Source organism: Amphiprion ocellaris, chromosome 6, assembly GCF_022539595.1.
Source record: "Amphiprion ocellaris isolate individual 3 ecotype Okinawa chromosome 6, ASM2253959v1, whole genome shotgun sequence".
In the NCBI taxonomy this organism is placed as follows: Eukaryota; Metazoa; Chordata; class Actinopteri; family Pomacentridae; genus Amphiprion; species Amphiprion ocellaris.
The window spans coordinates 30,240,242-30,255,051 of NC_072771.1; the positions used below are offsets into that span (position 1 = coordinate 30,240,242).

General features: G+C 40.5%; 1 protein-coding gene across 2 annotated transcripts in view; it reads right to left on the bottom strand.

Moving 5' to 3' along the window:
- The window catches only part of fbxl17 (F-box and leucine-rich repeat protein 17), a 225,951-nt gene that overhangs the window by 68,140 nt on the left and 143,001 nt on the right, over positions 1 to 14,810 (bottom strand). For both annotated transcript variants that reach the window (XR_002746546.3, XM_023277672.3), the window contains exon 9: positions 2,288 to 2,364. Coding sequence is in view for 1 of the 2 variants with exons in the window: in XM_023277672.3 (XP_023133440.2) it covers positions 2,288 to 2,364 (77 nt within the window). In the remaining variant the exon portion in view is untranslated. The remainder of the gene's footprint in view (positions 1 to 2,287; positions 2,365 to 14,810) is intronic.

The window sequence follows — 14,810 nt, forward strand, 5'->3', positions numbered from 1 at the left end:
AATCAAACAAAGAGTCACTTTGAGATGTGCTACATTTTACAAATGCTTCATTTGTCTTTTTTGATTATTGTGCTCTTCACTACATGTCCCAATCTGGGTTAGACGAGTTTTGTTCTAGTTCAATGCTCACTTTTTCCTTTCATTCTTTTAACCAACTGAATCCCAAAACCCACAGGAAGGTTTGAAGTGCATGTTGCCTTCACAAAATCATAACAATAAAACAGGAAATTGTCAGATGTTGAAGCAGAGCCATGTTTTCCCCATTATTGCTAACACTTGTGGGTACTTGGAAAAATGTTGTACGTGTTCACTACAGGTTTTTAAAATTTTTGTAAAATAAGTAAATAAATTGAACAATTGTTTCCCTTTTATATGATGTATGGTATCCCAACTGTGGCATACTACATAGAAGGGATTTTTGAGTTCTGACTACTTCTAGCAACAGTTGTGCTGTTTCCAGAAGCAGAAGTTTATATTGCAGTGAAAGATGAAACCACAGTGAGCAAAAATGTTGCAAGAGCAAAGAACACCCATAAAAACTGCTTAGGGTTCAGAGGGTTAAGAATAATTAGCCACCTACACAGCTAAAAACAAGTGAGAAACTTAGCAAGAGAAACAAAAAGAGTGAAAGTGAGGGAAAACAAGTGCAACCGCAACAAATGAATGGTAATAAACGTGTTCAAGCAGAGGAATATATTGGTCTGTGGCCCACATCATACACTGGTACGTAAAGACTACACCACAACCACATTCACATCAAGTTCATCTGTACATCACAGTTTCACATATGTCTCTATGGTTTATGCAGGCCCACAACAAAATCAGATGCTGGCTCAGCCTAATCTCTCTAAGCTGTCGAGAAAACAACATGGGATGAACAAGCAGAAAGCTTGTTGCTTTCTTATTCCAATATTCCCTTTGTGCATTTTTTCAATAGACTCATTATTCAGACAACAGCAAGCCACAAAACAAACAGCTGAAGCAATATCAGCTAACAGACAACTGGTGTAAAGTCTGAAACTACCAAAAGCTAAGAACTAAAGAACTATCAAAAGGACAGATTACTTACTTTTTTAAGTTCAATAGTGAAACAAACTCACCCTAAGCAACAAACAATACAACCCCATGGGACAAACCAGCAGAAGGCCCACTTGTTTACTATCTCATTTGTCCCTTTGTGAAATTTTGAATAGGTAATTTATTCTGACAATGCCACATTAACATAATACAAAAACAAGAGAGAAAAGGCAGACACCCTCATTTTTTGAAAGTAAATGGGACTTATTTAAACTAAAAGTCAAATTAAACTTCCCCTGACAATCAAACTCAACCAAACATGCTTCGTGGCTGATCGATTTTTGTTTTGGTACAATGGAAATGAGCGTGTTTTGATTTGCAAAGATAATAAGAAATAATACAACTGCAAAAAAAAAAGATTTTTAAATTCTGATGTGTTGAATACTTCTTGAAAAGTAGATACTCAAAACCAGTACTTGACTGCACAGCTGGGAGTGTTATTTGAGGATTTTGAAGGGTACACACATGCACGCACAAACACACACACACGCAGACACACCATGGCACTGCAACAGCAAAATAGACAAACACTGCCACACGAAGAATCAAATAATTCATGCAAGCAGTGTTAGTCAGCATTGCTTCAGCGCTGTAGAACTCCTACTGTGTATTGTACTGTAGCTGATGAAAGACTCAGATATTCTGCAAAACATATGGCAGAACGGAATCAAGCAACGAAGCAAGGTAGTGTAAACAAAATAAAAAGAGGAGATGATGCTGGGGGGATATAAAAGCTGCCTGCCGGTATGCTGGGAAGCAAAACACTGTGTATGTCTCCTGTCAGACAATACAAACACCTCTAATCCACAAACACAAGCAAACGCATAGAAATCCTGCCAGTAGGAGCCACCACATACGTCACATACTCTGAAACACTGTTCCTCCACAAATCGCAATATTTAACTTCTCACAAAACTAAACTCAAAAACCAGCCTTCAAGTAGCAGCCTGAGTGGTTTACTTACAAAGATGTGACTGAAAGTTAAACCTCTGGCTACATCGATGGGTAGCACAGAGCAGATCTGGCAAACTTTACTTACTTCTATGTGGAACTTTTCAATAATATTTTTACTGTTTGCCAGCCTCACAAGGGGCAAGCTGTAAAAATCAAATGAGTCCTGAATCATGGTAGCGAATGTGGGCAATAATGATTGTGATAATAACGTCGGAGGTTGACTGCAACAAAGGGACAGTGATTGAAAGTATCCTACCGTGGTCTGTGATTTTACAAGACACGAGATAGAGCTCCTTCAGACTTCTCCCCTCCTTGGCAATGATTTCCACACACCTACAGAGAGGGAAAAAAAGAATAAATGTTTAAACTGTCACCTGAGGCACAAGTACGTGGCGTATGTTGTGTTTCACTTCTGCTTGAAGGCAATTTTGACCCGTCTCAAGAACAATGCAATGCATGCACACACTCACACAGCAGCTTTTCAAACACACTCCCTCTCGTTTACCCTCACACACACTCGGGACTACAGTATTTCACAGTAAAGGTTAAACAGTGCTGCTGCAGGGTCATAACTGTTAACATATTCTGCCTCTGCTTCTTTTAACACACGCATTAATAATTAAACACCTGATCTGATTAAGGAAGCATGCACCGACACAGCAGGAGTGTGTGTGTATATTTGCGCTTATGCGTGCGTGCACACACACACACACATTAATTGTGAGCTCGCTCACTTCAAAGAGGGATATCTGCATTCAGCCCAGTGCCTGAGCCCAAAGGACCGACTCAGTGTGTGTGTGTGTGTGTGTGTGTGTGTGTGTGTGTGTGTGTGTGTGTGTGTGTGTGTGTGTGTGTGTGTGTGTGTGTGTGTGTGTGTGTGTGTGTGTGTGAGAGAGAGAGAGAGAAAGTATACACCAGGGAGGCCCAAGGGGAAGATCAGAGTATCTGTATCAAATGATTCTCTTTAAATGCCTCTAATGAGAGGAGTACGTGCAACAACTAGATTTTGATCAACGCATTTGACCTATTAACCTTCAGGAGAAAATGTTTTGATCTTTATGCTGGTGTTCCGTCATGAAAATTTATGAGACAAAAAAAAAAAAAAAAGACAAGCACACAGACACACACACTCTGGTGGTGGTGGTGGTGTTGAGCTGCCTGCTGTTAAAGAGCTTCAAGTAGAAGTGAAACATGGCATCAATATTGAAGTATTTGTCGTGGCGAGCTCTTTAAGAATACATACACACACTACGACTGACAACTGAAGGGATATTCTGAAATGTATTGCTCATATTCACTGACTATCCACTGGCTTATCTCAACATAGGCCATGCAGGACTTGTTGAGAGATTTTAAGCTTCTTTTCGTTCATGCTGTTTATGCCGCATCCTCACTATCTGGCAAACTGGGGTGAAAATAGGATGCAGACCAACAGGGGAATTCAGGATGGCAAACACTTCCGCTTGATTTGTGAGTTTGTGTCTTTGGTCCAGGATTCATTTAAGGTTGCAGAATTCATGGGTGTCGCTTGATGTGTGATATATCACACCGCAGGATTAAGAAACAAAAGATGCCAGTGAGAGAGAAGTTGAAATGCGTGTCATATTTCTAAAATCCTTATTTCTGAGGGGAGCCAAAGCTGTTAAAATGTGCACTGGCCTATCTGCTTTAGTTCAGTGGAGTGCATCTTCATATTTCGCCTTTTCTATTACATTTTTGTTGCAGTGGTCCTGCGAGCCTCTCCATGTTATCAAGTTGTCTTTTTCTCACTTTTTCATTCTGCCTCCCCACCTCTCCCTGTTTATTTTTCTCTCTTTCTTTCAATCTCGTCTTGCTTTTTCGTTCTACCACTTCTTTTCTCTGTCTGTAGCTCACAACATGACGTGTGGAAGAAAAAACTTTACTCCAAAACAGAAAGAAGACCTGTTGCAAGTCGAGAAATCAGACGCAAACTTGTGCTGTGGCCAGCCTTAGATTAGATTCAGTTAAGTCCACAGGGTCACAATATGATGCTGTGTGTCTTGGGGCTACGGCATTAGAGCTGCTAATGAATGAATGCACTGGGAAGAGATGGTGAGGAAACAGATAAAAAGAAAAAAGCAATTCAGGGATGCTGAGACGAAGGCCGAGGCGAAGTGCATCCTCTGGGAGCTTGTTACACTGTGCCCTGGTCCCCAGGGTCAGAGCAAAAGCAATTAGATCAGACATCAATGAATGAGGGAGGGAGCATGGAGAGATGGAAAGCAAGTACAGCAGGAAACAGAGTGAACAGAAATCTCTATATAGCAGCTGTGGGGATGCGAAGGGAGAGTGGCAGAGCTGGACAAACTGTGGAGAAAGAGAAGAAAGAAGAAGAGGCTATTAACAGGGCCAGAGTGAGGTAAAATGACAAGATGTAAGACAGCAAAGAAGACAAGGTAGGATGGAGCAGTAGGTGTGGGAAGTGATGGCTAAGGCATGGTTCACGCCACATGAAAGGCCTTCAAGAGGCAACAAACCCCATCGGAACCCCCACTAGGCTCAGCTAACATGAATTAGTGATCTGATCTCCTTCAATAATGTACAGAGTCTGTGACAAAAGCCTGAGTTGGATATGGTGTGCATACTGAGCAGTCTGATAGAGGCAACACCCCAAGAGATCACTCTTCTCACGGAGCGAGTCAGCAGCATTTGCAAGGTGGTTGAGCTGCAAAAGCTGCTGGTGATACTGGAAAAGTGAGAAATGGGGAATGAAGACAAACAAAAATGATGGGTTCATAGAGAGAAAAACACATTGGAGGAGGGTGGTTGAAAAGATGAGGACAGCAGAAAACGAAGGTGGGATGACAACAGGATGACATGGCCGATGGCGTCATGTGGGACGGAGGATTAGGGAAAGAGATGAGGTAGGAGGTGTACTGAACAAGTGGCAGAGAAATCATCATGATGAGAATACAGTGTGATGATGCAGGAATAGAAATACGGTCAGGGAAGAAAAACTAAGAGTAGACAATGGAAATGTGTCTGAAAATTGGAGAGTCTGGAGATAGTGTAACAAAGTTGTAGAATTCAGAAGACAGCAGACAGTACGAGATGACAAAAACAAGCAGTAAAGCGGGAGGGAGGTTAATGAAATGACTTTGAACAATATTAATAAGAGGCAAAAAAGTGCAACAAAATGACATGTGAATAAGATTAGGAAGTCAAACATGTTGTCTTTGCTACCACAATGGGTGAAAGATGCTTTAAGAGTATCACTGATGCATTTAAAAATAAATGAATAAATAAAAATCCAGAGAAAGCATTTTGTTATGTTGTAGGCTAATACGCAGCTCAAGGACACTTTTTTTTTTCCCCAATAAAATGACGATAAAACAGTTTCCATGACAACTAAGTACTGCATGTGTAAGCGATTAGTGTAAGCAGCAGGCAGGAGGGGATAGAGGACCAAAGGGACTGAGAACATCAGGGGTCAGCGTGTGGCTTACTGTCACCATGCCGGCAGCACAAACAGCTAGAGGTAAACAATAAAACCGTCACTTCGCTCTCTATCTCATTCTTACAGTCGCACACAAACAAAACTTTGCTGCGTTTCTCGGTGTACCAAGGATTTGGGGGAAATTTCTCGTCCCTAAATGAAAAGTCATACACACATGTTCCATCTAAACTGAATTACTGGACCCATACCAATGGACCTGGAGGACTTTGCTTAACCCCTGAAACACCTTTTATATTTAATTCTGTTTTCCTGCCAGCCGGCTAATGCTGCCTGTCAAAGAATGCAGTCTTTGTTTGATGCTGCTGAAGGAAAGGAAGCTGAATCATAGTCTAAAAAAGAAAAAGAGGAGTTGTTGATACAATACATCTTCCACCTGAAAGAGAGAAAACAGTCTGGAACGCCATTACTGAACCAATATTCTGTTGCATGGTCGTAAGTAACAATTAAATGATCTCCACCCAAAAAAGTTAAACAACTACATGCAGCTGGATTTTTTTTCGTATCACCAGAAGAATTAAAAAAACACTGCTGATACTTAATCACTTTTCCCTTGGAACTTTTAAGACGAAAACTCAATTATGTTACTTTGAAACCATGGTAACTGCATCATCGCTTACTTATCTTGTGATTAATGAAAGCATTTTTCCAGGGTCTTTACATGTAAATGAGGCTCAAAGGTTTGACAAGCTAAGCAGTGCAGATTAAGGTGAAATGCCACCTGCCAAGGGGCTTCAGCGTTTTTTTAAACACCCATTTTTTTATATCCGGGAATGACATTTGCTCCCAGACCACATTTCCCCAACCTCTGCTCACAGGCACTTTAACTCACTGAAAAATATTTGAGGGCTTTTTGGCAATGTCATTAACACAGATTTCGAAAAAGGTAAACAAAACAAACACACTCCATCTTATTAAAACAGAATTTACATGCTTTGAATATCATGATAATTAAGTGTTTTTAATAACTCTGAGAAGCTACTGAATAACAACAGGGAAATAACACACCAGCACTCTAAAAGGGATTTAATCATATCAGTAGTATACTGAAGGTTAGGAAAATGGACTTTCAAGTCAAGGCTAAGGTAGTGAAGCAAGTTCCTCTTCAACTTCATCCTTACAGCTTGCAGCTCTCATCATTCAGTAAAAAAAACCAAAAAAAAACCATAGCCAAGCCTTTCAGAAATCACTCTCTGTAAAATGGGCATTTTGCAGCCTTGACCAGTGTTTGAAACGTGAAAGAAAACACAGAGGATTAGCACTTAACCAGCTCTACTCTGCTTCTATCTGAGCTCTATATATTGTGTGAAAAGCTCTTCTATAGTGTCCCTTGGCTGTATTTTATGTGTGAGTGCACAGAAGTGTGTGTTTTGTCATACAATCAGAGGTTAAACGTCGACAAAGCCTAGAGATCAGCCTTTAATCCTGGATCACTGTTAGATCAAACCTAATCTCTCCTATGAGCATGCTGCAATTGCCATACTGTCAAGTAAGTGGCAGAAAAGATTATTTAAGATCTATATCGTGCTGTATGCTATCTTTTTCTTTATTTTAAAGTTTTTGCTATTTAGTTTGCAAGTGGCATCCTGGTAATTAACATTCATCAGAATTCAAGTATAATACGTGGTGTTTTTAGTCACACAACTGCTGTTAGCGTCACATACATCAATGGAAATCTATGGAAATTTTGCATATTATAATAGACTTTACAGTAAAGATATTTGGTTTGTTTTCTAAAATACAAAGCTAAGACACCATTGTGACCGCTAAAAAGAAACTCTACTTTGGTTTCACTACTTTTCGAGTCAGGAATTTTGTCAACTAAGTGACCAAAGATATTCAGTTCATTCAGTGTGTTCATAATTTTGTACATTTTTCTCATAATGCAACCATGATAACACATATCCTCTGGTTTAAAATTCACTTCTGTTATAAAAACGGTGTGTGTGCCGCACAGACTCCAGAACATACCGTCCAGCCACCTTATTGTCCACACACAGCACACTGAACAGTGTCTACAGCAAGGCTCAATAAGAAGATGCAGGGCAAAAAAAAGGAGGGATAAAGCAAGTGAGGGACAAAGTTATGTTTGTGTGTGTGTGTCATTAGGCAGAGTTTGTTGGTTGTGCTTGTGTGAATGCATGCATGTGTCTCTCAGAGGTGAAGCTAATCTTCTTTTATGCAGCACAGCCAGAGGTACCCAAGCAGACAGGCAGCAAGAGGAAGAATAGTAACAATACTTGAGAGAAACAGAGGTCCATATTTATCACAAAGACTGCAGACAGTCTTGCAGCCAAGCAACATGTGTAGAGCTTCTCTTTAGCTAGTCGATCACAATGGAGCAGGAACAAAGAGGCTGCTGGGAGAATGGCTGTAGGTAGGTACACTAGCACAGCGCCGGCCGACACAAGCCCTCGTCTCATCCCGTTCCTCACACAGCCCACAATTACACGGCTGTCTAGCCACACAAAAGCAGCAGGGAAACAGAAATGGATGATTTTTGAAAGAAGAGTGTGAAAAGAGAGAGAAAGTAAGCATCAGATGTATAAAGAAAAGCGGTTGAAGGTCTAGGGAGAGGTTGAAAACATAAAAGAAGGAGAAGGAGGAGGCAGAAGTGGTGACAGACAAGACTTCAGACTTCCACGGCTGTCTTTAGACTTAATGAAATGGAAGGGCGGAGCTGCAAAGAGGAGGAGAGCGAGGCAAGACGGGGTTTATACTTCTGTGGAGAACGCTCTTGCAAAATGATTCTTGCTGTAAATTTTCTTTATATCACCCATAAATCCATAGGCAAGTATAAGGAAGCAGGGTTGTGCTTCCTCAAGCGATGTGTAACACTGAGATTCTGGAATCCTCTGTACAAAAGAACTTTAAGACTTTTTCATTGGGCTAATATAAATGGATATAAAAATAACCAATACGTCAGAAGAGCTCTTCAGTAAGCAAATACTTGATATTGAGGAAAAGCAACAATCTGAAAATGAAGGAACGCAGGTTTTATTGAATGAAAACAAGCTCAGAGCTTAGAAACAGCCGACCTTCTGATAATGCATGTAGACTTGAAGTGTTCTATTGCTTACTTGCAATCTAATTAAAATACTTCTTAGGGCTTATTCAATATCAGATTTTCCATTTTTATCGTGAGTGGAATTTTCTCTTTTTCTGTCTAAAAAATCCTTTAAATTACAGACACAACTGGATTTAAAAATGCCAAACTAAAGAATCATCTATTCTGTTGCTTGTTTTAGTCAATTTTTTGCTATTTCTTAATACCTTGGATGTTATGGAGCTTATTTAAATGAAAGCCTAAAAAACAAAAAGGAAAACCAGAATTTCAAAAACTGGCTGCTTTACATGCTGTGAGCTTCAGCATCTTCACATCTTTTCTTGTTTTTTGCTTCATGACACTTTTTTGTAAATTGATTTGACTTTTAAACAAATTACAAATTGATTAAAAGACGAAGCAAACACATGCACGTTACAGTCACACGTTAAAAAAGGAACAACTTACTACTGCAACCCCTTAAATGGAACCTTGACTGCGTGTTCATTCCATATTTGTTGATGATGATAAAATTTCCAAATTACAAATCCAAAAGCCAAGGCTGTAAGACACACTCTCTATCCTTTTCTGAGTGCTGTCTATTTGTGTGTGCTTGATGTATGTGTGTGTGTACGTTCCAGCAGTCTGAATCAGGGTCTGCTTCAGCAATTAGGGCCTGGATGATTTCCCAGGCTAACCCGCCGTACCCTCGGCTCAAATGAGAATCACATTCCTATTGTGTTTCACCACCGTTAATCATGTTTTCAAACGACCGTGCAAAACGACAGGGCATTCCAGCAGCTTGTCATCGGCCCGCTCAAAAATGTGCCGATGGGGTCATAACTGGAGCCATAAATGCCCGTCATCCTCAGCTTTCCTGTCCGACCTGCGCTTTTTTTGTTTGTCAGGGAAAAGAGAAGCAAGCACCAAAACACACGTCGAGGGCCAACTAACGCAATGCAGAAGGCCATTACATGTGCCACTGTATCCTTTCATCCGCTGTGAGGTTTGCTGCTTAAATGTTCTTTAAATAAAGCATTTTCTGTAGCTGTAATTGCAGGCTAAAACAGTCTGTGAACTCCAATGAGTAGCAAAAGTTGCGATACAAAAACAGCAAGGGTTCTATGCTGGGCAAATGGTCATTTGGCGGTTCTAGAGGCGGATCAGCCACCAATTTCAACATCTCCAAAAACAAGTGACACTTACAAACCAGCCGATATGTCCATCAAAAACTATAGAGGAAAAGCCAACTAAGCACTTTGTGAGGTTAAGTGGCAGTTATTCACTTGAAGTTCATCCAAATGGACAGCCTGTTGCCTTGCCAACACTGTCGGGCTGCCGTGATTCACATGCACAAACAGCATTTGAAAGCAGCTTTTCGGTTGCCAGCAGAAACCGAACTGGCATGACATCGCTCGCACGGCATCTCTTCGCTCTGCCTCGGCCGTTCCTCCCTCTGTTGCACCTTAGCAGCCTCCCCGAGGGCATGCAAGTGAGATCCTCACCTGTACATGAACAACTGGATTCTGTAAAGCAATGCCTTGCCCCTATCTCAGCCCGCTGCAGCCATAACACAATAAATAACTTGGGGGAAGATGAGCACTGCCCCGTGGCAGATGGTGATAACGCTTACAGCCTCAGGTCTGAGTTGACACAGTTTGTGGCTGTGTGAGAGTGTGTGTGTGTCTGTGTGTGTGTCTGCATGAGTGCAGGAGAGAAAGTTGGAACTCTGCCCATGTGAGACGAACAGCTAAGTTAAAGATGGTTGCCCATGATAGATGTCACTGTGGGGAATAAAAGCAGGGGATGCATCTGCTTTCTTAGTGACTCTGCTTTTTTTGAAACAGGCAGGCTTGTGTTTTTGTAAAGAAAATTTCGATTTACAGTACAAATATTTGGTGTGTACCTGAAAAGATAAAAATAAATACAGCATTGTGATCACAAAAGAACAATGTCTCTCTTGGCTTCACTATAAAATAATCTTCTTACCAAGCCACCATTGTCTGGAATAAAATCCTTAAATTCAAACTTCTGTCAAATGAAAAAATCTTCAAGCACAGTATTATTATCATGACCTTTTCCCAGTTACTATCAACTTAATCAAGGCTTCTCTCTTAAAAACAAGTTTTGGCATTTGCATTTAGTAAAAAGTGACAGGAATAACAGAGACAGGAGAAACTGACAGCATTAAAGTAATCTATCTATATGGTGCAATCAGGATATCCAGATACAGTTTGTATTTGTAGAGACACTAAAAACTATTAAAAGAGGTAAATTTGTATCTTGTTTGGGAACAAGATTTGTGAATCACACACAGTCATTAACCCGGCAATAGTAAGTCCTGTACCTCCGGGGGAACAGCACCACTGTGGCTAGAAGTATAAAAGGACTCAAAAAATGTCTTTGGTGCAGCATAGCATAGTTAAAATAATAATAGTTATAATACCATAAATTATTAAATAAATTTCTTTGATGAATTTTTTTTTAATATTTAAAAACCCTGGAATTAACATGTAGAATTTTTCTCAATGTGCCCACAGGTGTTAAAAAGACTGAAATTTTTTTTAAAAATGGACAGATGGATGGAGGAACGAGCCGAATATTCGGTTCGGTCTGTAACTTGACAAGACAAATACCGATCGCGCGACATCATCCGACGAGGGTGTGGGGAATCCGAATATTCGGATCTCAAAATAATTATTCCGATACCGCTGTCATGACCAAATATTTGGATATTCGGATATTCGGCTCCAGCCCGAGAAATATCACCTTTAAAAGCTTAGATTCAGTTAAGTTGTCCCATAAATCTGCATGTCACAGATGAGTAGTTCAAAGATCACAAAGTTGAAAATCATACATTTCTTTCTACATCATGGAATTTTAGTGATTTTCTAAAGACAACATTCCTTTCATGTTTACTGGCAGGTTTTAGGAATCAGAGGGTTAGTAGAAGTTAAAAGGAAAAAAATTCATCATTTTGTTTTTTAAGACACTGAAGGCCACTATTTCTGTCATTTCCTGTCAAAAAACATGCCGGAGCATTTCACACTGATAAAATGTGATTTCTCCAGAGAAGATTATACAACCAGTAAGTATTACCTAATAACAAAATCTTGTTTCAGGCACTAAAGAAAACAGCCAGTCTGACTGTGATAAATTGAGGTGAGCATAACTATCGTGCTTCTTGTGCTCCGCATCCACATGTAGAGAGAGGTGAACTATCCTGATGTTTACCAGTAGGCCTGACACAGTGCCACAGAGTGTACACCCTCCGCCCACTCAGCCATAGCTAATTGCTCTGCATTTTGATTACTGCCATCTATTTTAATGAGAGCTTATCAACGCATTCTCTCTCCTGCCCGTTTTCTCTGTCAAACACACATGCAAACATGATAAACACATGCGGGAGTGTGCGCATGCCACTGTGACACATATACACACACAGAAATGAGAACAATACTATGCACTATGTTTGTCCCAGTGGAAGGAAATTGGAGCTTGCTCATTAGGCTAATGGATATGAAGAGTAAAGGAGAGGGGGGATGAAGAGAGAACAGAGGTTGGGAAGGAGGATGAGGATTTGCGGGTGGGAGGCAACTGAATTTTACCACAACAAATTTAGTACAATGGCCCAACAAGTCATATTGTAGCGTGTAATTTCCTTGCCACCATGACAGAGAGAGGAATACTTCAATTACACAAACTGGCTTTAATTATGGTGAATTTGCCTCATAATTCGGTTCCTGTTGAGAACAAATGAGCTGTTGCATTTTTGGTGCTCCTGCAGCTTGGTTGGATGGACTTGGCTTCATTAGGTTCACTGGTTTACCAGCACACACACCAGGACTGCAAAGGCTAATCAATGAACTCACACTGTTCTAAAGACTCCGGAAGAGCAGAAACAGTAGATACTGAACTGGACAGGGTTGCTGATCGATGGTGGAAAATGTGTGCTTTCTAGCACAGCTTCAGCAATCCTTTATTTTCTTTTGCACACACTTAGGTGGCTTAAAAGTTGAGGGAAAAAACACCTGTTTTTTTTTTTCCACTGAGAATGAACAAGACAAGCAGATTATGCTATGAAAGCCTGTGCATCATAACAAAACATATAAGCAGAATGTACGCAAACACCAAAAAATAACAAGAAAAGGGAGGACAGTGCATTAAAGGCCTTGAGCTGGAAAACAGCATTGCAACCACAGCTATGGTAGATCACATCAACACACTCTGTCTCATCATTTTACGAGACGTTAGTCGTCCATGAAACCACTTCAACATGTCTAGTATAACAATCATCTATACGACACACATACAGAAAATGGTAAGATGGAAAATGGTGTTCCAGGAAAACAGATGTCTGTATAATACCAAGCTGAAGTCACAGCACTGTGCAGAGAGGCAACAAGGAGAGGCGAAGATTTGTGCAACTTAGTGCAAAGTTTGTGTATATCTTAGGTTTCCAAACTTAATTTTAGGGTGATATATAAATCTGGAGCTGCATTTCACACTGGCAACAGTCATGCCGGACTCCTGACTTCTGACCGGATGTCAGGAGATCTCACATTGACCTGACTGTGACCCTTATCTGTCACTGTCTCCATACCAACATGAGCAAATGGTAGCACTTTAACAGTTTACTGCAGCAAACTCTAAAGTAGTGGCACAGTCTTAAAAACTATGATTACACAAAGCACTAACAAAAAAATTGTTCAGTTTGTACAACACGCTTTAATGTTAGAACTCCTCTCACCTCATTTTTACACCTTAACACCTACACCTACTGGATATTATCATTGAATTGTTCTCAGCGTAAAATGCTTTCCCCCATTCCCTTGGTGTTGCCATAATATTAAAGTATCCCACCTTATCAATAAAACACACATGGCACACAATAAATCTGTAGTATAGAGAGAGGACTCCAGCACATAGAGTGAAAACTGGCTGCTAATCCAATTGTTCCTTCCATGGGGGCAGGACAGAGAAACATCCTAATGAGAAACTGGTGGCTAAATAAGCATGATAGTAATAACAGTGGGAGCATCTCTCGGAGCAGGCGTTTGACTCTTGTGACACACGGCCATTAGGTATTCATGAAAACAGATGTTGCTTGGCTCGCCAGCTCATTGGCCCAAACACCCCCATGAAAACGCAGAATCCTAAATGAATTTCCCAACAGAACGCACCGTTTGATCCCGTGCCAAGAAAAGTGAGGAGATTTTCATGCTATGGGAGAGGGGGGGAGAGGAGAGGAGGAGGAGGAGGAGATGGCAGAAAAGAGAGTGTACTTTATCCCCCTTGAAGTTGCTGTCGTCTCTATCTCATAGAGCGGCTCTTCATCACCAAACCTCATCTCTCTCTGCATGTCCAAAGATGCCATGTTTAGCACGCGCTGAAGACACAAAATCCTATTAACTTAATAGCAAAGTGAATTTGTTGAAGCATTCTCATCCGGGCAACACCACTAGTGGCTTATCACTGGCTAAGCAGACAGGGCTTTGGATAGATGGGGACAGAAGGGGGGGGACCAGGGCTATTTAGGTGCTTTTATATAGAGTACTGTATGAGACGGTGCTTGATTTATAAAAAGATTTGTGTCACACAAAAAAAACACAGTTTAATACTTTTTAATTCTGTTTATTATTTATGTTTATTGTGCTCTTTGTAATTAGATTCTAGTGAAGACTCAGCAACACATTTGAGCTTTCTCCTCATTTTTCACTTCACACTATATTCCTTGAAACGTATTTCAGGAGAGAAGCTGTTTTACTGTCAGCTGCAGTGACCAGAATCCACTTATACTGCAATGTATCAAACACAGCTTTTGCACTGGGAAGAAGGCACATTTTAATAATAACGATAATATTCCCTTTTTTAAAATTATTTTTCTTAAAATCTGGATGATGTGTTTTAGCGCTTCCTGATAGGCCAGAGACTATTTTCCACTTTGTTGGATAGTAAAGTCGAAATCTCTTCTACTGTTATGAACTGAACGTTACAAAAACTGTTCCCCAAGAGCACCAAACACTACCATAAAGGTTGATCACTCTCTTTTTTGTCTGTGTCCATCTTTGTCTTTCCACCACAGTAAAAGTCAATAAAGTGGACAGTCACCTGAAAACATGAGGATGAGAATGTAGTCCAAGAGGATAGGGAGCCAGATGCAACGCCTTTGTTCTCTTTCCTTTCCATAACTATTGATATTGCAGTCTTCATCCTTACAAAGATCCTCTATTTAGTGTGCTGGCGAATTGACCAGAGCTG